At 49.8% G+C, this 24,369-nt stretch overlaps 1 protein-coding gene across 1 annotated transcript in view; it reads right to left on the reverse strand.

The window, feature by feature from the left end:
- The window catches only part of MAP2K4 (mitogen-activated protein kinase kinase 4), a 102,190-nt gene extending 81,544 nt beyond the window's left edge, over positions 1-20,646 (reverse strand). Inside the window, exon 1 of the mRNA XM_074889755.1 lies at positions 20,431-20,646. Coding sequence (XP_074745856.1) covers positions 20,431-20,530 — 100 coding nt within the window. The 5' untranslated portion in view covers positions 20,531-20,646. The remainder of the gene's footprint in view (positions 1-20,430) is intronic.
- Positions 20,647-24,369: the final 3,723 nt, after the last annotated feature.

Genomic DNA, 24,369 nt, shown 5'->3' on the forward strand with positions numbered 1-24,369 from the left:
CAGGACCCCACCACACCGGGTTAAACTTCCTGCTGACAAAACGTAGAGCTTTCATCTATACCTTATATGGTTTTAAACTGAAAGAAGGCAGGTTTAGATTGCTAAAAAAACAATCTAAGGTTTAGGTTAAGGTTTTAGGTTAAGTTAGAAATGTTTTTCCATGCAGGTGGTGAGACACTGGCACAGGTTGCCCAGAGAAGCTGTGGCTGCCCCCTCCCTGGAAGGGTTCAAGGCCAGGTTGGACGGGGCTTTGGGCAACCTGGGCTAGTGGAAGGTGTCCCTGCCCCTGGTAGGGGGGTTGGAATAGACAGTCTTTGAAGGTCCCTTCCAACCCAAACCATGCTGTGATTCAATGACTAACTCTGGGGAACAGCTGATTGACCATGTTTTACGCTGATTTCCAAAGCAGCAAGGAAACCAGGCCAACAACCCCACAGCGTGCAAGGAGACACTCGCTCTTCTCCCTCAGCAGCACATGAAACCCTCCCTGGAATAAAACTCGGGCCACGAACAACTTTGGGTGTTCAAACCAAAATGACCTACCCTCAGATACACAACAGCTTCTGCTCCTATAGAAACACGTGTCATTTCCACCACAACACCTCTTGGGGATAAAGACCTCCACTACACAACACAGAATCTCAGAATCATCTAGGTTGGAAAAGACCTTGAAGATCATCCAGTCCAACCATTAACCTAACATTGACAGTTCCCAACTCCACCAGATCCCTCAGTGCTAAGTCAATCCTACTCTTAAACACCTCCAGGGATGGGGACTCCACCACCTCCCTGGGCAGCCCATTCCAATGCCTAACAACCTGTTCTGTAAAGAAATACTTCCTAATATCCAGTCTAAACCTTTCCTGGCGCAACTTGAGGCCATTCCCTCTTGTCCTATCGCTTACTACTTGGTTAAAGAGACTCATCCCCTCTCTCTGCACCCTCCTTTCAGGTAGCTGTAGAGGGCCATGAGGTCTCCCCTCAGCTCCTCTTCTCCACACTAAACCCCCCCAGTTCCCTCAGCCGCTCCCCATCAGACCTGTGCTCCAGACCCTGCACCAGCTCCGTTGCCCTTCTCTGGACATGCTCGAGTCATTCAATGGCCTTTTTGGAGTGAGGGGCCCAAAACTGAACCCATTCATCGAGGGGCAGCCTCACCAGTGCCGAGCACAGGGGTAAGATCCCTTCCCTGTCCCTGCTGGCCACGCTATGGCTGATACAAGCCAGGATGCCACTGGCCTTCTTGGCCACCTGGGCACACTGCTGGCTCCTGTTCAGGTGGCTGTCAATCAACCCCCCCAGGTCCCTCTCTGACTGGCAGCTCTCCAGCCACTCCTCCCCAAGCCTGTAGCGCTGCTGGGGGTTGTTGTGGCCCAAGGGCAGCACCCGGCATTTGGCCTTAGTGAAGCTCATACAGGTGGCCTCAGCCCATCGCTCCAGCCTGTCCAGGTCTCTCTGCAGAGCCTCCCTACCCTCGAGCAGATCAACACTCCCACCCAACTTGGTGTCGCCTGCAAACTGACTGAGGGGGCACTCGATCCCCTCATCTAGATCATCAATGAAGACATTAAACAGGAGTGGCCCCAAAACCGAGCCCTGGGGAGGACACTTCAGGAGCTCCCCAGCAGCAAAAGCACCCTGTGCACTATCCCATTTTTTCAACCACTCTTAGGTATCTTCCCCATTTTTAAGGCAAACTGCAGTGCTCTGGCAGGCAGGTACTAAAGTATTGGTTTAGAGGTTTTTTAATGCTTTTCAGCCTCCTGGGTCTGACCTACCTGCATTCCTACCTCCAGGCATAGGAGTCAGGTAAGGGATTTTAATGGAAGTATTTTATAGCCTTACCCACCGTGAGCACCTGCACAGGGTCCGTGACTGACCACACAGCCGCGGGGAGCCTCCAGCACGTACCTCCCTGCTGTCACTGCAGAACCACCGCTGGGAAACCACCACCCCATCTCCTCAGGCTGCAGCACACTGTTGCTCACAGGATAAACCGCGCTACAGATTCAGAAGCTGGAAACGCTAACAAATTTTCACTTCAAAACTACCAACATCAGAAATCCATGGTGATGCTGGAGGGTTTTTTGTCATCTGCCCTCTTGAAGTCCTTACAGCAGCAGCCCCAGCGCTGTGCTAGCAGGTGTGCTGTGCAGTCTTCTGACATCAGCAAAGAGGTTCACATGTTTTTCCTGTGCTTTTAGATCACCACAGGCACTCGAGCTGTTCAGAAAGGTTATCTGGTGCTCAGCTTATGGCAGCCCCAGAGCCCATCCACTCCTGCAACGGGAAAACCACAAATTCCCTTTCCTAAGACCCCACTCATTACCAGTTTGCTCCAAGAGCTACCTACCATCATACCCAGTTGCCAAGCTCCAGAAAACCTCATTATTTTGCAAAACCCTCTGATGACAAAGCCTTAGCCTTTTTTTTTTCCCTGAAATATCATTTATTAAGGATTTTTTGGTTTGTAGCAAATTTCAACCCCTCCAACACACACAGACTGTCTATGCCTGACAGAAGATCCCAGCTTCAAATGAAAAGCACTGCTGGGGAAGTAACTAAAACTCTGCAGAAGCACTTAACAGCCCTCTTAATGTGCCAGACAACTGGGCATTGGCAAAAAGACTGACACAAAAGCAAGCCATTGTCCTCAATAAGTATTAATCAACCTTCTTAAGCTGCCAAGGTTCATGTGAAACATGGCATGCCAGCTGTTCCCAGCAGCAAGTCCCATCTCTAACTCAGTCCCACCTGCAGAGCCCTTAACACAGCTCCACCATCCATCAGACCACCACTTCATCTTGGCAGATGCTTTTCTTACACCTCTTTTCACATTTCAGTCACTGTAGTCTCAGGGATTTTCCAGAAAGGTCTATAAATTTAACTCCAATCCTGCCACACAGTTCTAGCTTGCAAAAGAGATTTGAAATTCCTGCTTCAAACATCAAGTTTCCTAAAGATTTGTATACCCTGTGCTAGAAAATTATTAAAGAACAAATACACATTTTCCAACCCTGTTCTAGGGGGGGCAATTCTGATGTGCAGGCTTGCTCTGCGCTGTAACACTGCAGCATACGTCCTTCTCAGCTCTTCCAAGACAGAAAAGCATCAGTCCATGAAAACCTACATACGACACAGGATTTTATTCTATATAATATCTCAGAAGAAATATGTTTGAACAGTGGTCACAAAATACACTGAGATAAAACCCAAAGACACCAACTGTTTAAAAAACATTAGCAATTATGTCCAAATATTAGAATCATTGTAACAAATATTGAGTTGAAACAAAAAAAAATCTAAATGCAAATTAAAAGACATACAGAGTCACAAGATTTCTACAATTCAGATTTTAAAAAACAAAAAAAAACCCCATGCAGAGACTTGGTTTCTAATAAAGCTCCCATCTTACTGCAGAAGGTACTTTGACTGGATGTCTGAGCAATGTACAGCCTAAGTCAATGACAGAAAACAAAAAGATGAATACTACAGAGTCCAAGTCCCAGGGGCTGCTCGGCAGCACTGGGCACCCTCAGCGCTGCCTGTGGGAATGACATCCTGGACCCCTCTGCCTGTTCTTGCCTCTCATGAAGAAGCATGACTAGAAGCCACCCCCAAGAGGATCTGGTGCCCAGGCAGCCCACGCTCAGATAGAAATTTGAGGTATTCACCTGTAAGCTGATGATAAGGTACCCTTCACCGTCACATAAAAGAACCTAAGAAGTCAGGTCTTTGTTCAGCAGAAGTTTTAACAAGCGCAAAGCAAACCGCCCAATCCCACCCCGCTGGTATTTCGTAGCAATTTAGCAGGCAACAAGTCCCCACTGCTGCATACACTCCATCTACAATTAGCGTATGTTGTCAGAGTGCTGCTCTTCTGTTACAAGGAAAGCAGAAGGCATAAAGCCTTCAACAGTTAGTGACCTTTTCAAAAGCCTTAACTGAGTTCTTACTTCACTAGCACTGCAAAGCAAGGAGGTTCTCTTCAGAAGAGGAATGCTGCAGCTGATTGGTTAGTTGAAAGAAAACACAAATTCCCAGTACCAAGACTGATAAAAAAAGCAGGATAATACTAAAAAATGCGTAGCTTACTTCGTGTCTTTTCAGAGAAGTTGATCTGAAAGCCTAGAGCAAGAGACCAGTTCTCATTCATTAGCTGAAAGTCAAAGCAGCGCATCACTGTTAAGAATCACCTTTTACATTTCAATATGGACTCTATAATCATAAATAAAACTAATTTTTTAGATTAAACTTCAGACTACGTTGCTTTGAATATAGAGCAATCCCATCATGTCAAGATCCAGCATTTTATAAATCAATCTCAAGAGATGGCATGGCTCAACTGACCAGCAAGGGAACCAGCACTGGTACTTGGCAGTCAAAGAGGAGATCCGGGGACCATAAAGAGTATTAGCTTCCTCCAGCTGTTAATAAAACTACAACTATTTGGGTATTTCTTGCCAACTGTTATAAAAAGCCTACTTGAACAGAACAGCTCTATCATGAGAGTTTAGTGGCAATAAGTAACACTCTAAGACTGAAGAGGCTGTTTTGTCTCCAGAAAGTTGAAGGTTTGCATTAAATCTGCTCATATTAAGTAGTATTTTAAAATACACAGTCCAGCTGCATGTGCCCAGGCAACTTCCACAAGGGACCAGCTCTCCGGCACTGCCACCACAGCAAAAGGCCAGAGCTGGTAAAGCAAGCAGCGTTACACACCGACAGCAAGCAAGCCTGCCTGGAGCTGGGGAGGGCACGTACGATGAGTTATTGCAGTATCCCAACACGGGCACTGCTAACGTCAGCTCACGCTGAGCAACAGCAACCTGAGCAAGCAGCATTGCCCGCAGCCCCTCGTCTCTCTGTGCACAACTGCTGCCCCTCCTTGCCCCTGCTCACAGCAAGCCCTTGGTCACAACGGGAGTACCTACACTTCAGATCTGGGTACAGATCCATTGTTTGATACAAGAGGCAGATGATGGCAAAGCTCCAACTCCTTAAGCAGTGAAGATGACCCACCACCACTCGTAAGAGGCATGTGCAGTCTAGCAGCCTCCAGTGATGCAGGCACTAAAGCAATGTGCACAGGGAATTTAGCACCATCATGCTCTTGGGAAGCTGCAGGCTTGCTGCTTCTGACCATTTTACCTTCAAAGTTGACAAATGAAGGGCAGGGAAAACCAAGCGTTGCTCAAGGAGGATTTGACACCACACTAGCCATGGGTAGCACCTGGGGCTCCCTGCCACGGGTGAGCACCTGGAGCAGAGCCTGCAAACAGCATCTCCCTCCAGCACAGTGGCCACCCAGTGATGGGCAGCAGGTGCCCGGCCAGCAGCAGAGCTGAGAGCAGTACTGTCCCCTTCCACCACTGCTGACCCAGCCAATGCAGGCAGGTATTGCTACCTCTGATGATATCTAGGATGTTTACATCTGAACCAGTACTGTCACCCCAGGATCAGTATGACCCACATTAAGTCCACACAACACATTATGGTCATATGGGAGGTGGCTGTATTCATACCAGAGCAAACACCAACTTCTCAGAGCCTCGCCTTATCGATGGCAAGGAAAGCTTTAAAGGACCCAGAGAGAGGGGGCCTGGCTGGAGCTAACCTGCTTCCCCATAGCCACTCAGAAGTGCACAGAGACAGATTTCTGGGAGGCATCTGGCACACTGAAGGTGAGCACACCAATGGCTCAGCACATGCACATGTGCCAGGCATGCAGCAAAAAACCCATGAGCACACCACAACACCCCAGCCACCAGAATAAGAACCATCATCCACCAGACAGGAAACCCTAGGTGTTCACCGTCCAGCCTAAGGGCTTGGGCCAGGTGACTATTTTAGCTCTCAAAAACCACACTCTGTGCTACAGGCACATTTCAACTTAAGGTAACCTCAGATACAAAAAAATATGGGACATTTTAGAATCTGAGTAAGGAGTGCACAAAAACTACGTAAACCAACACGGTGGAGACAAAAGAGAAACAAAAAATCCAGCCTTACTCTCTCCCTCTGCAGGTCCCACCAAGCAGCACTGTGTGTTCCCCATGGACACTGCTGCCAGCTCTGGACTTCACCATGAGTCTCACCGGCCCTGGTGTCCCCTCACACCAGCAGCTACAACTTACACAATCTCCTGAATAAGACTTTTTTTTTTTTAATTGGTTTTCTCTCGACAGTATCATACAAAAACCTAAAAAATAACCAAAAAGCCACACACAGCAGGCTTGCAATATGTTCAGAGGACAAGAATAAGCAAGTGAAATTATCCACAGAAGTCTAGTAATGTCAATTTTAAGGCTCTGAAATCTTATTAATAACATTGATTAGTGAAAATAAGAAATGCATCAGGTAACCCCCTGACTGGTAGAAAAACATGAAAATTTAAAAGAAAGGGAAAAAATCCTTGTGTCATTCTGCAAGGAAAGTTCCTTTTACCCCTAATAAAACCAGCTCAGCTTTCTTGATGAGCTTGCAAGTTCACTATCTTGTGTTAAAACTTCTTGCTATTCCTTTGGCCCAGCTCTGCATCTGTCACCTCTGCTCTCCCACTGAAGTATTTCTTTCTCAGCTCCAGGTTGAGGGACACGCGTGCACGCTGCCACACTGTTCAGCTGCACTGCAGTTCTTAAAACAGGTTTTGAAGTCCAATCAGATACTCTGAATACATTTACATTTTCAAACATGGTGAATGCCATTTTTATCTACTCTTAGTTTGCTTTCTGATCGTCTCCTTACTTTCCTTTTTAGTCATGTTATTATAAGCTATATGGTGTACCAGACATGATTCTTTTTGGGGTTATACAAGTTTTTTCAAAGTCCCAGAACTAGGGGCAAACACAAAGTTTCTCTGCAAGAAATAAGCACCATAGAGTCTTCCAACAAAAATTCCCCAAGTCCGCTGGATTTTGAATAGTCTGTGGAAATAAGCTCTACTGCTGTGCAGAGGGCAGGCGGGTCTTCAGTACGGAAGGAGCCTCAGAGTCTGCCTGGCTAATCCCCACGGTCTCACGCTGGGTAACAGAAGACTGTTGCAAAAATATCAGCCAGTAGCCCCAATACAGATCCAGCTATCCTCTTCCCTTGCCCTCGTCCCCATTAACTCCTTCTCCCTTGGAGCTCCCAGAAAAAGGAACCCGTGCACCAGTTCTGCATACAAAAACCTGACTGTCCCACACAAAAACACCAACGGGTCCTCCTGGCTCTTTCAAGGTGTCAGAGCACCACAAGTTTTCCACCCTCACAGCCACCTACACACAGCCTATGGCCAGAGACAATGCTGCTCGCTGTCTGCCTTAAGTCTCACCCCAGAGAAAACTGACCTGCAATGCCTCGGGGTTTAAGATGCCACAATTTCTCCACTACAGCAAGACTCACGACTTTTTGCTGAGAAGGTGGGAGCTGCTTAATGCCGCCCTTGTATCAGTGGTGCAAAGCTCATCTCTGTTCGAGGCTGATGGAAGGCTGCACCAGCACAGCTTGGGTCTGCACCCCAGGGCAAGGGGTGGAGGCATCAGCCTGGGCTTGCTGCCCCCATGCAGGGCTGTCAGCAAACTCAAGAGACAAGGTGAGCTCCAAAGTCACCGCAAAGAGCTTCCCATCACCAGGAACAGAGCATCCATTTCCTCGAAAGGGTAACAGAGGCTGGTTCCTTGCCTAGCCTGAGGCACGCCCAGGCAGGAATACCATCACCTGAAACACCTCCAAGAAACAGACGTTATGAGGGAGTAGCAGCACATATGTTGAAGATGACAGATCAACAGCTACACAGTTGTCATGAAATCACTGCGGTCTGGCAACTGAAAGAACATCTCCAGCTAATGACTGAAATTGTCTTTTTGAAAGCAAAGAGTCCAAACTGCTTTTAAAAAGGAGCTTGATATGCTCACATGTGAGGTAGAAAGGGGGACCTACTGGAGACAAAATATTAAACTTGTGGTAAGATTTCTTGGGCATCCAGCTTTCTAGTATCTCTAAGGGGAGAGGGAAGGGCTTATCCCATTAGCTGGGCTCTGGCTGATCCTGGCAGAGTGAGTGTGAGTGTGTGCACACGTAGAGGGGAGTGCCAGACAGAATCCTCGCATCGCATTTCCATTCTGTGATTATTTTTATTTTATTTTTAAAGAGATTTCCAAGGGTCTTTGTCTTTCTTTGAGTGCTAACATGGACCAGAGCATATCAAACTCGCAGTCTTCTAAAGCAACTGTCATACTTGGGACTGAGGGAACTTTTCTTCTAGCATATACTGGTTACCTTGTTCCTCTGAAGAACTGCGCAAAATTACTTCACAGGATCACCTGCAAGTTCTGTTCACAATTACCATTTCTACAATATCCAAAGTACCAGGAATAGCCTGTCCTCCAGCACATCACAAGGGCAGCTTTTGGACTCTAACTACGGGTGAATACTGGGAAGAAACTATTGCTGAGAGACTGCTGCAAAAGTAGAGAACGCTTTAGCCGACAATGAATGGGGACACTTGGCTTAGTTATCCCGTGGACCCCTCTGGATGTAACACTGACCAGCCACTTCTTCTGGCACAGCAGTCAGTGTTCCTGCTGGGCAGTAAAGCAGCAACAGCTCTGGCCAGCTTGGACAGGGACAACCCAACCTTCACCTTCAGCAGCTCAGCTGCCATGGAGCAACTAACACTGGTTGCTAAAGCCACATCTCTTGAATGCAATGCCTGAAGGGATAGCAAGATTTTGACCCCAGTATTATTACATCTGCAGTTAGGTGCACTGCTCCACAGTATGAACAATCAACCAGCTGAAGAACGTCACCACAGAGCATTTGTTGGGTTTGGTTTGGGTCTCAAAGACTCATGACACACCCGCACACATGACACACACTGCGAGGACATGAATGCTGGGCAGTCAGAGCTTCACTGGCAAAGTCAGAGTATTAATCAGACTTGAGAGGGAAACCCAACACAAACCTTCCCAGAAAGCTTCTATTTACTAAATGGAAATAGCACCATGGACAAGCAGCTCCTGGACTCCGTCCCAGGTACTGTGAGAGCAGCACAGTGCCCTGGCACAAAGCAGGGTGCAGCTCAGACCTTTGGCAGCTCAGCAATGAAGCAGGTTCCCTTCTGCCAGTTCAGTTACAGGCTCCCGTTCAAGTCAGTCCTGACTAAGACCCATATATATTAAAGCAAATGACCAGCCCCAGAAACATTTCATGTCTTTGCTGAAATAAACCCTGCATTCACACATTCTTCATTTACAGTTTATTTTTGTAGGGCAGGGAAAAAAAGCAGCCATACTGACAAATCAGACTTGGAATTTCCAGTTCAAGTCACAGAAGATCCCAAATCATGTCCCTGATGGAGAAGCCAGCTGAGCCCTCCCACACATGTGCACAGACAGGCACATATAGGCCACAGACACCAGCTCCCACTGCTCCTGTCTTGACCTTTGTCACTTCCACACTTTCTGAGAAGATTGTTCTCCCACTTGCTCAGCTGCAGTCCTCATCAGGGAAGCCTAAGCCATGGGAACAGGCCAGAGAGTAAATTCTTGTCTCAGCCCCAAGGATGTCTAGCACTGATGCACAGCAGCAAAGCTTAACCTGTAGGAAGCATATTTCGCCATGACTGGCATAACCAGCTGGGCAGATAAGCTCCAGGATGTTACTTCAACTCTTCACAAAAAGAAATAAACTAATTAGAAACATATTTTAAAATAAATTTTGCATTTCCAGCAGAACCCTGGCAAGCTTGTTCCAATGTTCAACAACATGTGCCCCCAGGGAAGCAAGAACTCAACTGCCAAGCTGCAGCCTAAAGCAGCACATCACCAAGTCTTTACATCCAACCCCTTCTTCTTCCAATAGAAGCCCAAGCTCATTCACAACTCCTTTGCACAAACCTGCATACATACTTACACCATACAGTCATACTTTCTAGTTATGACAGCTGGGCTACGACAGCTCAGAAAGACGACAGTTGACCTCTACTTTTCCCCAAATCAGTAAGGAAACCAGATTTAAAAGCAGACATCCAAACACTCCAGTTTTCTCGTGTTGATTGTTCCTGCTACCTCAAGGCAAAAAGTACCTTGAAGAAAGGACGAAATTCCCATGACTATCCTTCACTCCGGGCTGCCCGTCTTGGCCAGCCCTAGACAAAGTGGTTCTGATCACCCTTCCCCTTGCTACCCTCTACCTACCCACATTTCTGAGTGGGACAGGAGGAAAGACATTAAAGGTAGGGAGAGGTTTCCAGTCTTTGGCATGAGACCAGGTCTTGAACTGACACTGTTCAGGAGGGGAACTGGTCTTTACAGGAACACTCAGACATGGTCCCATCACTCCCAAGAAGGGATTTCCAAATGTAATGCTTTTATCTTAGTCCATAACCCCTCCCAGGTCAAAGCAACACAGCCGTGTGTTTTTAAAGGAAACTGTTTTATCTCTGTCCACAAACCTCTTCAAAGTACAAACACTTTGCGCTCTGGTCCAAAAGCAAAGTGATGGCTAATTCAGTTCAGGGAACTGCTTCCAGAGGATTAGGTCCAAAGCAAACCATGAAACCCTTTTAGTCCACAGAAAAAAATAAGCCTAGACAAAAACTGATAAAAGGACCAACTCCCTTTCGGCTCAGCAATGTCTGCTCCCAACAGCTGTCCTCCTTACGCCACAGGGCATCTCCTGGAGCACCTCAGAAAGATCAGATGAATTATTCAAAACACAGACTAATTCCCGGCCCTCCGACTCTTTGTTCACTCCAGGATCAGTGTGAGCCGTCTGCTTCCTGGAGGGCTCGTTCTGCCTCCAGTAAAGGGCAAACACAAAGGCTTCGATTTGCAGAAGAGGAAATCAATTTAACAGCTAATAAATACACAATTTGTGCAATATACATACTCTCTGTCTCCCCTGAAGCTCATACAAAAGTTAATGGAGCGTACTCTGCTAAGCACAAAGTTATTGCACACCAAGGGCAGTTCAGCTTGGTTTGAGAGCAGAACGGGGAGGAGACAGGAGAGGATGCTTGGCAACACCATGTTGTATTTCCTCACAAACAGCAATAGCAGAGAACCCTCCACGGAGGGCTACAGCCTGAGGAGTCAAGGTCACACACATTTTGGAAGATCCTCTGCAGCATCACATGACGGTCCTGATGCAAATCCAGGCCAAGGTCAGCTCACACGCCCCGCGCTGGCTCTGTGCAGGCGTGGAGCAGGAGAGCTCCACAGGACCTTTGCTCACTGATAGTCCAGTCTCCTCAAAAATCCACAGCCTCTGCACACAGGAACTTAAATAAAACCCATGACATCTGATAAAAGTCATGCTTGCACCTTTCCACCTAACCATGGGGGGGTACAAACATGCTGCAGCTGCACAAACTGCAAAACTTATCTTGAAGCAATGGCCACCTACGTAGACCAAGAAATGCACACCATGGGTATCTTCAAGATTTAAAGCCTCCCCTCAAGCAAAAGGAATGCCTGTAAGATTGCAGGTGCCTGTAAGAGCTCAACCTAACTTAAAATAAAGCAGAGTGAAGAGTTTAAAACCAAAGTCAGCAGTGCAGCCTGTCCAGAACACTCTCCTGAACGCAGACGCTCAGGTCAACACGAAGCCTTGTTGCTGTGGCCAAGGCACACTCACTGAGGCAGAGCAAGTTTTCAATTCTCCCTTCTCCCCTTATTGTCATTTCCAAATTTATTTGGCTGCCAAAGTTTATCAGTTTTCTTTTACATCTTTTGGTTTAAAATTAATCCCTCCCGTCCTCTGGATGCTCCGAGTTTACCCTATTAAATCACACAAATCAGTTCAAGTCTGTCCCACTGCAAATCTCCCTGCAGTCTATCCTTCCCTTCAAGAAGTGTCTCAGAAAAAAGACCAATCCAGTCAGGCACTAAGTAAAAAACACCGGGATTAAAGGCAGACAGGAAGCTAATTAGCTCCAACACTGTGCTCTTCTAACTCACAAGGTTACTCTACACTATAGCACTGATTTCTTACGCTTGCAGCTTGCCAGTGTCATGCAGCTGTGGAAATTTGCTTGATTCCTGACAAGCAAAAAGATACACACGCACACCCAAAAAAACCCCCAAAACCAGCAAACAGAAAAATAGGAGCAAGATGAACTAATCAAGCCCACCGCCCACACCAAGCCAGGAAAGACAGCGGCTGGGGAGGCCGCACAAATTATTCTGGCAGCGGTGCAGCCTGGAAGCAGAGAAGCTCCTGGGTGAGTCAGAAGCATCAGGCTGTCCCGGGGACAGCACACACCTCTGCCCTGCCAGCTACGCCAGCTATGAGGGCTCTCTGCCCTTAGATACTGACACAGTGTCAGCACCCGACGGGAGCTTGCGAGGGGACCCGCTTCCCGATGTGAACAACTGACTTAGGCTTAGATTAGTTTAGCGGGCAGGAGTTAGGCTAAGCATGCGCCCGGTGTGCTGTACAGGCACAGTCTGACAAGCCATGGAGCCGAGCCACCATGCTCCCACCTGCCTCTGGGAAGAAGGATTTCCTCCCTCCTGCCACCCCCAGCAGTATCGCCCTACCCCTCACGGCAGTGCCGCTGCGGAGCTCTGTGCCCGCCGAGGGGAAGGCCAGCTCCCAGGCTGGGGCTGCTCACAGGGCGAGGAGACCCGCACGGCCTCAGCAAGGGAGATGCCTACAAGGTGAACAGAGGGGCTGTGCAGACCTGTACCAGCACTGCCAGCCAATACAAAGCTCGTAACACAGGAATATGCCTTTGAGAGGACGTCACACATGGTGCCAGCAGCAGTTTTCCAAGCATCTTACATACAGTTTATAGAAGTCCACCTAGCAAACCTCAGCACGAGATCTGTAACAGAGATAACTTTTCCAACAACTCAACAATGGTACAAGGAGGTGAGGTGGAGAGAGAAAACGGGGTGCAAAGTCAGAGCAAAAATTACTTTGTCTTGTTCGGACAACCAGAAGAACCGTGAGTAAAAACCAAAGAGGCTTCAAGGCTGTGCAACTCCTTCCTGCAATCCCATCCCAGGAGAATGAGATAAAACACCCTCCCTGCAATTTCATGCTTTATGGACAACGACTTAACCCCTAGGCACCTTCAGAATAACTTACAGCACTTTCTCATTGATTTTGATAATCAAATATTTTGATACTTTAACAGTCACCCTAAACATCCAAGTCAGTTGCCTACTGAGAGGGGTGAGCCTCACTGCTTTTGTTTCAGATACCCTCCAAACAGAAGTGCTGTCACCAGAGAGCAGCACGTGCATTCGGAGGGATGACTACCACGCATTGGCTATTCCATTGTCAAAGCCTAGCAGAGACACAGTATTCAAGTTATCTACAAGTTGAACTGAAGAAGCACAGGTGAAGAGTCTCTCATCAGGGATTTACTGTGAGTTTACTGAACATTAATTAATCCAGCCATAGCAACACACCTTTTTCAACAGAAGAAATTTTTCAGTGCTCAACAGGCACTGCACTATCATTTACCCACTGCTCACACGTTTCTTCTGCAATCAAACAAGCCTGCAACGTAGAAATCAGAGGATCTAGAAGACAAACAAAAGCCCTTTGCAGGGAACGCCAGCAGACTTGAGTAACAGTGCAGGATTCTCATTACTGAAGCCACCGGCCAAGTGAGCAGCACAGTGACAGCACAGGGAGATTGCTGGAGGAGGGCTCCTCTGCCAGCAACCAAAAAATCAGAAATCGACCAAACAGATATACCAAAAAAAAAAAAAAAAGCCAGCTTAAAAATGCAAGAACTACCAGACCAATTGATTCAAAGACACAGATTCTCCTGAACTGGCGCCTTTACAGGGACTGGGTTTCTCATTGTAAAAAAGATATCACAACCCAACCATAAACGACAAGAATCAACATAGGAATCCCCAAAACATTTGTTCATCCTTCCAAAGCAGGAGGGCAGACTGTACAATAACAATAATCCATCCTGACCGGAATATCCATGGATGAGCCCACATCCCAAGGTGACAACCCCTGAACCACGATGAAAAGGTTCAACTGCCAAAACCAGCCAGGTTTTCGTCATCACGCTGCTGCAGCGCAGCAACTCCCACCTCCCCGAGCAGGATGCTGTTATCCCAGCACGCAGAAGGGCAACAAAAACATACACATCTAAGGAGGCATTTATAGCTTTGGTGAATACAATGCAGTCCATTTTAAATAAAGTACATGAGATCTGGGAACATAACCAGCACCTTTTGAAAGCTGGTCCAGATCAGCGCACTCCAGCCTTTGAGAGGATGCCAGAAGCCTCACATCCATTCAGAGATTTCTGTACCTTCTTTATAAACATCACTTCAGTGAAACTTGGATGGACATCTGCTGCCGGTTCCTGCCCTGCAGGGCAGAGCGCTACACAAACACCTCGTGCAGCTCTTCTCTCATGCAGTTTTTCTTTCCAGCCTCCACAGGCTACAGCAGCTATTCCTCCCATTGGGAAGCAGACCTCCATTTTTTCTTTTAACTCACCTAAAATCTTATCAAACCTAAATCCAGCACAAGACATCAGACTTCAAAGGCAGCAATTGTGTCCCAGCTGTATGATGCTAACAAGGTGTTTATGTTTATTTGATACATGCAGCGCTTGATGTGGTTACACAAGACTCCTGTAATTAATGCTTCACTGCATACACACCGGGACTATGAATAAAATTAATTTGGGTGACTCCTCAACAAAACCAAGTTTGAAAAGTACACGTTTTCTTTTTTTTTTTTTTCTTCCTCACAAAACTCATCTTTCTCTCACTGGATGGACCTCATTTTGACAGGCAACGGTGTGATTTCCACTGCTGCTGGCTCCATCAAATCAGCATAAAAACTGCAAAAGCCTCCCAGCATCTGGTGAGACTAATTAGTATTTTTGGGCTGCCCCTTTACCAGGAAAACAGACATATTAAGAATGTCAGTTGATTACACGTAAACCAAAATGGAAAACTGAAATGCAAAAGCACATGCTTACATATAAATACAGTCCTACACACACAGGTGTACACTAAGACTCAAACACAAAGCAGATACGGTCAGCCATATCCTGGCAGAGCTACCATACAGGAATAAACTGGGAGGCACAAACAAACTGAAACACACTGGTTTGCTCACCGCACTACTATCTTTACCTTCTGTAATAAATGCACACATGCCCAAGTAGACATACACCCATCGATCTCACAAATCTGCCAGTGTCAGCTTGAACCAGCAGCGTACGTTAACACACACCAGTTTTATAATTCCACTGTGGGCAAGAATAAGTGCAGTCACCTTCTGATTTTATTAATCAGTTCCCACCTGCTAAAGACACACCTCACTTTTCCTGCGTTAGAATAAGAACAAGTAATTAATACACAGTGACATATAACACTTATTTTACTACCTACCGAAGACAAGGATTAATTCTCCAGTTCCCTCTCTTTTCTTACCACGGTCTTTTCTGTTTTCCTTGTCTTCTTATCTACATCATATGTTTCATTTTACCTGGCCATTCACACACTGCTTCCTACCTAATCTGCTGCTCGCTTGCTGCTCCTTTTGCTTCACAACACCCTCACCTCCCCACTGTCTTCTTGTTCGCCAAATTCCCCTCTCTGAGGTTCCCTAAGTAAACTGCTGTTTACTGGGGCTCCTCCTACTTTCTCCATCCATTATGCCCCACTGCTCAGAGAGGTAAGTCTACCCACCAGCCTTTTGACAGTGTACATATTGTGCCCCAGCATTCCACATCTCAACATCAAGGCATCAACATCTCGTCCCTCTCCTCCTGCCGGGCCTGGGTCCAGGAGCACCTTCAGCAGTGGGGAGAAAAGGTGCTCCAGTCACTCCTTGCACTCACAAAGGCAGCAACACAAAGAGGAGGAGGATACAGGAGTCACAGCATCTCTTACTGAACTCCCGTACCGAGGATTGTACTGGTCACAGTGATGCCCACAAATGATGCCCACTGTCTGAAGTAACTATGATTACCCCAAAGAGACAGTGTAGATTACACACTGACACCAAATTCATCTTACCACAGTGACTGACAAAGTCCATCACAGTGCTCACCAATTCTGTCATCTGCCAAACACAAACAACTCTCAAAAAGCCTCCCAGAAGCTCTTTTCTGCCAGGCAGAGAAAGGTGCAGGGCAGAGCTTCCTCATACATCAGCAGAAACCCATCTCTCAACTCCAGTACAACACTGATGCTCTGAATGGCATCCAAGGGTGAGAGCAGGACTCCAGCTGGTCTCTTGATGCACTCAGACAGATACCCCTTGGCAACCTCCCTGCCCAGGTTCCTTGCCTCATATCCACAGAGGACTCTAACCAGATATGGATGTTCTCTGATTTTTGCTAAAAACGGAAAGGTTATGGCTGCAGTGGGGTAGAGGGGGCAAAGGCCTCCGTGGAGGAGCAGACAGGACCACACATGTGAAGGGAACCATGAATGCCAAATTTCAGCTGAACAGGTTGATAATTCCTACCCAACTCATCCGAACCACGACGTACACTCTGAAAAGACATATACAGTACATATGCTTTGCTTTTGAAAGACACCAGAGCATACCAAGCAGCAAGTACTTTGAGAAGTCCCAGCTGTCTCCAGCCTTCCTGAACGCCGAACGCAGGAGCTGAATCCATAACAGCCAGTTATAAGCGGTTCAAGCTCCTGCTTGGCACTGGAGGTAGGACGAGAAGACTCCACAGGTTGCAACTAGGATCAAAATTCTTCCTATGCCATGGAATTAATTACATTTCTAAATTTCACACCACCATTCTTCAAATTATAGTTTTCCACTTAATGCCAGCAGTAGAGACTATTACTAATTTTGGCAATGAGAAACACAAAATTGCTCCAATTACAGTTTGGGTGTCGTTTTTTTCTTAGATCACTGTCAAAGTGGGATATCCTATTTCTAATAGAATCTCTGTTCTCTCCACAAAAGATCCAGGATGCTAAATATGCAGGACTGCTGCTGAACTTTTAACATTACACATAACTAAGAAGGACAACAATTCTTCACATCAGCAGTCACTGGTATCCAGACAGACTTCAGTTTGCACACAACAAAAATTTCAAAAACTATAAAATAGGATCTATTTTCAATACTTATAATTCCAGTTCTCCTTTGTCTCTGAGCTGTCAACCGTGCCTTGAACACAGCACTGCACTGGCCAGAGGGACCCTTTGGGAAGAAACGACGCTCCCAGATTCATGGGCACGAACAGCTGAAACAGCCAGGAGGAGACACAAGCACGAAGCTGGGGCACGCAGAACGCTAAGGGTGAGAAGATCTGAAGCAACCCCTTGCTTGATGGCGAGGCTTGAGGGTCACAGCTGCACAGTAAGCCCAGCATGAGTACAGCTAGGTCCCTTCGTCTCAGTATTGTCACCTGAAGAGCTTTAGCCTGTGCATATCAAAAACACTGCAGGACATCGAATTAAAAACAAAACAGGGTGGCCTGTAGAGTCCTTCTGGATCTGCTGCCCCAGCTCCAGACATCAACATGATGGGCCTCAATTTCCATGAAGACTTCTCCCCTGCACCATCCCCACCCCCAAGCCCCTGTTGAACTCCCCAACAGCGGATACCCCCTACAAAACCACCGGCCCTCGCACCAAAACAGAAAGCCCCTGCAAGAGGCTCTCACCTCAGGCCAGCCTGCCCAAGCACACACCCTCTGGGCATCTCCAAAAGCAATGGCTGGCTGTCCGAGGAGAGCTGCCATGGTCCCTTAACAGCGGGTGCAGGCCAAAGCTGTGGGAATTGTCCCACCTTCTCCCGCTCCCACCGCCTCCCTCGCAGCAGCAGTTGCACAAGACAGGTCAGAGAGTGCTTCTGGCTGAAAATTAACTGAGCAAAACCTTTTTTTTTTTTTCTTAATATAATTACTTGTTTCCAGCTTAATGACTTCCCGGCTACACCTCGCCATACCGTTTAAGCCAATTAAATCAACACTGACACAGTCCTACCTACTTTTCTCCCCACCCAGCAACGCATTCCTGCACCTGCCTTGTGCCAGGGCTTGCCCAACCCCACCACGAGCAAGCGGTGGGCATCCAAACTCACCACTTCTTGGTGGGTTTGCTTTGCAACAGCTCAGCTTGCTCTGGCATCAGCAGGGAGCCACGCCAGCAGGACACATGGTGAGTGCGAGGCCACGGCGCACCTCTGAGAGCAGCCAGACCTGCCCCGGCAGACTGCCAACACGTCCAGCCCCTTCCCAGCCCACCCACAGGCTCCCCCCGGCTTCGCCCACGTGGCAGCAGAAGGATCCCGGCAAAGGGCTGCCCTCCTGGGATGGAGGTTCTGGTTGGTTCTAGGAATCACTGCCACAGCAACCTGCTCCTCCAGAGCCCACCCCGGATCCTACACTCAGCTCCTCCCAGGGCACCCAAACACTCATCTGTTACCTTAAAAGACAAACACCCTAACACCAGCTTTCACCACAAGCACTCGTATCATCAAACTGGTCCTGTTGTCCCAAATTCATGTTTAAATCGCCACTTTAAACCAACTACAACAGAAACAACTGTCCGTCCCCCACCTGGAGAAAGGATGCACATGCTACGTTATTACAAGCTCACACAGCATCACAGGTTCTGGAGTCAGGGTGCAAAACCAACTCTCAGCCCTGAAGACACACAGGATTCAGGGGAACGATTCATAAATATGAAAAACGGGGCCTGGTGGAAATACAAGGGGCAACACGGAGAGTTGTAACTGCACTGCAACGAGGCTGGTTTTTGTTTTATCACAACCACTTTGGTACATCGCAGTCAAGATTTTAATCCATGAATTTAATTTACAAGGTTTAGGATTATGGTTTTTGAAAGGTGTTGTAAACATGGATAACAACACCCTTCCAGGGCCCCAACATGTACCCTCTCCTTCATCTGGCAAGCACAAGAGCTTCACACAGGGGAAGCTACAAAGAGCGAAAATTCACCTTCTTATTCCACGTATACCAAACTCTTTAGTTTATATCATCAGTTCTCTGCTCAAACAGGTCCCCATCAGTCTCCGTGCAGTCTGTCCTAGTGGGACAGAACACAGACCATCACAAACAACCATGACAAACATTATTTGCTGAGAACAGCTGCACCTCTCTCACAGAGAGCACAACCTTTCCTTCTCCTATTAAAAAACAGAGTTCCCAAAACAAGGCAAATAGCTTCTTTAGTATCACCATCGCTGTATTAAATTTAAAAAAAGAATAAACCAGCACTGCAGCACCTCAGCCTAATGAAGCCTAAAACGTTGCTCAAGCAGGGTATTTTTCAGTGGTCTAACTTTAAAGGAAAACCTCAAAAGGTGTTTGCTGTGGCTTTTCTGAAAAATAAATACCTCGTTTTCGCAAGACTGCTCAATCATCAACAAGTGCAGGCGGGAACCCTGGCAACATGACCCTACTAAAGCACTGTAAATTTCCATCAGAATAAAAGAAAACCGAACCAAAAGTTCACCGTGGAACTGCTCGCTCTTAAACACGGGAACGGACGCAGAGGGACGGGGCACACGGCGCACCGGGGCTGGCCGGGGGCAGGGCCGGGGGGCACCGGGGCCGGGCCGGGGGGCACCGGGACAGGGCCGGGTCGTCCCGCCGCAGGCCGAGCACTGCAGAAGCACCGGCCCGGCCCGGCCGCCCGGCCGCCCGCCTGCCCCCCCCGCACCCGGGGCCGCCTCCCGGGCAGCGCAGCGGGGCTCCCAGCGAGGGGACGGGCCCCTGGCAGCGCCCTGCGCCCCGGCCGGGCCCCCCCCCCGAACCGCGCCCGCGATGCTGCCGCCCGCGCGGTTTCCCCCCGGCAGGCCGCGGAATCGTCCCCGGCTGGAAGAAGCGGGAGCCGCGGCCTTTGTCCCGCCCCGTGGCTCGCTGCTGCCGCCCGGGGCAGCGCGGCCCCCGCCGCGGGCAGGGCTCCGGGGCCGGCTCCGCGCCCCCCGGCAGCCCCCGAGCCGCAGCGCGGCGGCGGCGGGCAAGGCCGCCCTTCCTGCCGGGGAGCCCAGCGGGCGCGGCCGGGCCGCCGAGCGGGGGCCGGGCGCGGCGGGAGGCGGCAGCGGCGGGGTAGGCCCGGAGCGGGGCCTGCCGGGGCCCGGCTGAGCGCCCCCCCCGCCCCTTCCCGCGCCGGCACCCCCCGGCCACCCCAGGCCGCGCCGCGGGGCTCCCGCGGGCAGCGCCGCTCCGGCCGGCGGGCACGGCCGCGCCCCAGCCCCGGCGGGGCTCCCCACGGCTGCGGCCCTTGCCCGGGCCGGGGCCCAGCACGGGGCGGGGGGGCGGCGCCGCCAGCCGCCCCCTGCGCGGGGCTGCGCCCTCGGCAGCGCCCGCCCGGCCCGCGCAGGGCGAGACCCGCGGCGGCACCGCGCTCCCGGGGCCCGGCCCGGGCCGCCGAGGCCTAGAGTGGGGGACGCGCTGCCCGGCCCGGAAGCGGCGGCCGGGCCGCGGCCTAGCGCGGTGCTTACCCTGCATGCTGCCGGCCGCCGCGTGCGCCTGCGGGCCGCCCGCGCCCGGCCCGCTCCCGCCGCCCGCGCCAGAGCCGCTGCTGGGGCTGGGAGTCGCCATTGTGTGCGCGGAGAGGCAGCAGCGCGGCGGCTGCAATGCAGCAGGGACCCTCCCAGGCAGGACACCTAGAGCCCCGCCGCCGTATAGCAGCCGCCGCCGCAGCCGCCCCGTCCGCCCCCGGGCTGGGGCCGCCGCTTAACCCCTCCCAGGCGGGGCGCCCGCAGCCCCGGCGCCTTGCGGCAGCCGCTGCGGCGGGGCGGGAGCGGGCGCTGCCTCCCCCGGGGAGGGGGGAGGAAGCCCCTGCCGCCCCCTGGGGCCGCACCCCCCCCGCCCTGCCCCGGCAGCCGCGTGTTCCCGCTACCTCGGGCAGGAGGAGCCTCGCCCCCTCCCTTCGCCCTCGGCCCCCCTGGGCCCACGGCTCTCCCCGGTAGCCCTGCACCGGGTCGGGGTGTCCGCAGGTGTTGCCCCCCCGGCTGGGGGTGCCCGGCCACCTGCTCCCCCGCCTCCGTGTGCCCGAGGAAGCCCCTTGAGAGCCGCCGGTCGATCAGAGCGTTTGAACCGGATTTCTCACCTTCCCCCATGACTTCGCCTCCCACACAAGCAGCTACTTGCAAACTTCTCTTGTGTTCCCTGGCCACCACGGGGCATAACTTCCTCCTGCCTTGTCCACAATACCCAGGGCACCCTCCCCTTTCCACCACCATCAGTCTCCACCACTTTTTCTTTCCTCCCTGTTCATTCCAGCATGTTGTTTCTGATCCTACCTCTGACTCCAGGAATTAGAGCAGCAAAATAGGTCCCCCAGAGATGTGGGCTCTCTTTCCCCAGCCCCCTGCACGACTTGGGCACAGCCCTTCACCTACAGGAGTCCTTGTTTCCTCACCTGTGTGAGCAATAACACCGACCTCCCTTGCGAAGGGAGATCCGCTGACGAAAGAGCTGCACACCCAGCAGCACGCAGACTCTTTCCCTGCTCCTCCATTGTCCAGGCTTCTCCATGCTCCTCACGAAGGTGGTGATGGAGCAAACGCCTCAAGTCCTGAACACGTGCTGGATGTGCCTCCAAAAGCTGCCAACCACGACCCTTTGTGCAACGGGGGAAAGAGGTTGGGGCAGGAGCTGCCTTCCCTTCTGACCTTTATTTTTTCTTCTTTCTCCCCCAGCTCAGCTCATATTTATTTATCCCATCTCATGTTAAGGTCATGTGTTTTGAGCTTGGAAAAGCATCTTCTCCCATCCTAGAGTCTTCTGGTTTCCCTGCTCAGCTGCATGTGGGATCAGGGAGATGGGCTGAGGGAACCCAGCCTTCTGCCCGAACCCTGCTCTCCAGTGAGGACCTCACGCTCTGCAGAGCTCACCTTCCTCAGGAGGTGGGAGAAGGGAGTAGAGCTGGTCCTGACCATTTCCCTCTTTCTGCTCTGTCCTCCCAACTCCCGCTAGTCCATCAAAGTCATCTTCCTCCCTGCCAGGGATGCAGCTTTCCTTTGCCTCGGGGAACACTGTCAACTCTTCACATACTCAGGCCAAAATCCCAGTAACCAACTTCGGCTGCTCCCACCTGGCCTCTGCTCTCTCTTGGGATACTGCTGACTCTTCCACGGCTGCACACAGCCTGTCCTCTTTGAATGTGTCGGGCATGAACAGCTGGTGATGCCCGCGTTGGTCGGAGAGGAGCAGGAAGAACTCCCATGCAGAGCTTCCCACAAGAACAGCCCTTTCTGAATGGGGTTTCTGCAGGCACCAGGAGCGGTTACCGCCAGTGCCAGTGCCTGGCGGAGCCTGTAACAAAGACTACAGGCCCACGGCATGCAGCAGCACAAGCATACGTGTCCAGGTGAAGGTGTGCCCTTATCCTCTCCTCCCGCATTCCCATACGGAACACCTCACACCTAGCACAAAGCGGGATCTCCACCCTATATCTTCACTGACCTAACGCCAGGGAACACCAAGGACAGAGTCACAGGAGTGGAGCATAACACGGTGGACAGGCTGTGGCCTCAGCAGCAAGATCCCAGACCTGAGTGAGGCAAGCAGGGCAGGTCACACGGCAGTAACCGGGTTCAGCCTGCACTCCAGAGAAGCATACTGCAATGAGGCAGGTCTGAGGTTAAGTCCCCAGGTCAGGATCTGTCTCACAGCCCCAAGACACGGCCAGGCACAGCAGCAACACAGCTATAACATAGCTTAGGTAGGAACCAAAGTAAAAGCTTTGGCTAAAAAAAGCTCCCAAGGGAAAGAGCGAAGATTGGTTTCTCCACCACTCCAGACTTCTTCCAGCTTTTTTTCAAAGGCCTCTAAAGCCACCTGATGCTTATGAAACGGCTTGCTCTCACCAGCAAACTGGCCTTAAATACTGAGAGTTAAACTTCTGGGGAGGAGGGTGTAGTCCGGGTCATGACACAGAAGACATTCACCTGCCTAGTTCCACAACTTCCCTTGCTCTTCCCTGTCTTGCTTAAGCCTTGTCTTCTGCTTTAACCAAGAGTGCAGGTCCAAAGTTGGCATCTCGCAGGGTGTGATACAGAAACCCAGTGCCTGCTGGCGAACACTAGCAGAAGCTGACAGCTGGCTCCCACCTCCTATTTTGTGCCACCTGCATGTGGTTTGCTTACAATTAGGTAAAATCATACCGTTTATCCTTCCCCCCCTGCAAATCTGGGAGGATCAACAATACCTGCCCTGACAGATGTTTGCAAAACCTGTTCTTAAAGACCTCCAGTGATGGAGATTTCACCATCCCCCAGCAATCTGGTCTGGCACACTTCTATCCTGACATTATCTGAAAGACTAACTTAAGCTTTTTGTCTGAGCTGAAATCCTTTCTATCCTGTCCTGTTTGTTATGGCCGTGCCTGCCTTTGAAATGACCTCTTAGGCACTTGATGACTCCAGTGTTTCCCACCTCCTCCTTACTCTGGCTTTCCCTGCTACAGAGTACATCAACTCAAGTCTTTCAGCCTTTCTTCATGTTTTCTGTGCCTCTCAGCACCCTCATTCACCTCCTTTGACTTTTTTTTGTGTTGACCTGCATTTTTGGAAGTAGTGTCCCTGGATAGGCATATTACTATGGCTTGTTTTGGAGGCTATGCTCCTGGCTCACACACTCCAGGGTGGTGGTTGCTTCTTTTGTTGCTAGTGTTCAGTTTGCTCTGCATTATACCTTGGACTTTTATTTGAAAAACTACACCCACCCAGTTCCCTCACTTAAATTTATATTCATAAAGGTAATGCTCAAAGTTGTACCTGTTGAATTTTGCCCTATAGGTTTCAGCCCATTTCTCCCATTTGTCACTCTAGTGCTGAACTCTGTTGTCTCTGCTATCCTTCACAGCCTGGAGTAATTTGCAGGTTTAATAGGACATTCATGGGTGTTAATCATCATGGCTGTTAACTGAAGTAATTAAAAAGATCTGGTGTCAGAATAGACCCATGCAAAAATCCCTTCAATATGTCCTTCCGTTGGTCAACCACTGATAATTAGCACTTGAGGTACAATTATCTCACCAGTTTTGCACGCACCATGTGGTCATATCTTCTTAAGAGAGGGTCAGTACAGCCAGTGTTAAAAACCTTCCTAAAGTCAACATATATGATATCTGCTACTTTTCCCTTTATGCCTGAAAAACTGTGCCGTACCAGGACATCTGTAGACTGATAGTCAGCATTTGTTCCTTACAAGTTCACAGTGGCTGTTGTCCATCCCCTTGTACTCTAGGTGCATACAAGTGCCTTGTTTAATGAGCTGTTCCAGAATTTTTCTGGGAATTGAGGGTTTCAGATTAAGATTAAAGAAAGTAGCTGACAAAGCATAAACAAGATCAATTTGTGAATTTGAGTGAGTTCTATAAAACTAATGAGGTAGGAAGAAGGTTGTTAATATAGGATTACAATGAGGATGAG

Source organism: Strix uralensis, chromosome 19, assembly GCF_047716275.1.
Source record: "Strix uralensis isolate ZFMK-TIS-50842 chromosome 19, bStrUra1, whole genome shotgun sequence".
NCBI classification, from domain to species: Eukaryota; Metazoa; Chordata; class Aves; order Strigiformes; family Strigidae; genus Strix; species Strix uralensis.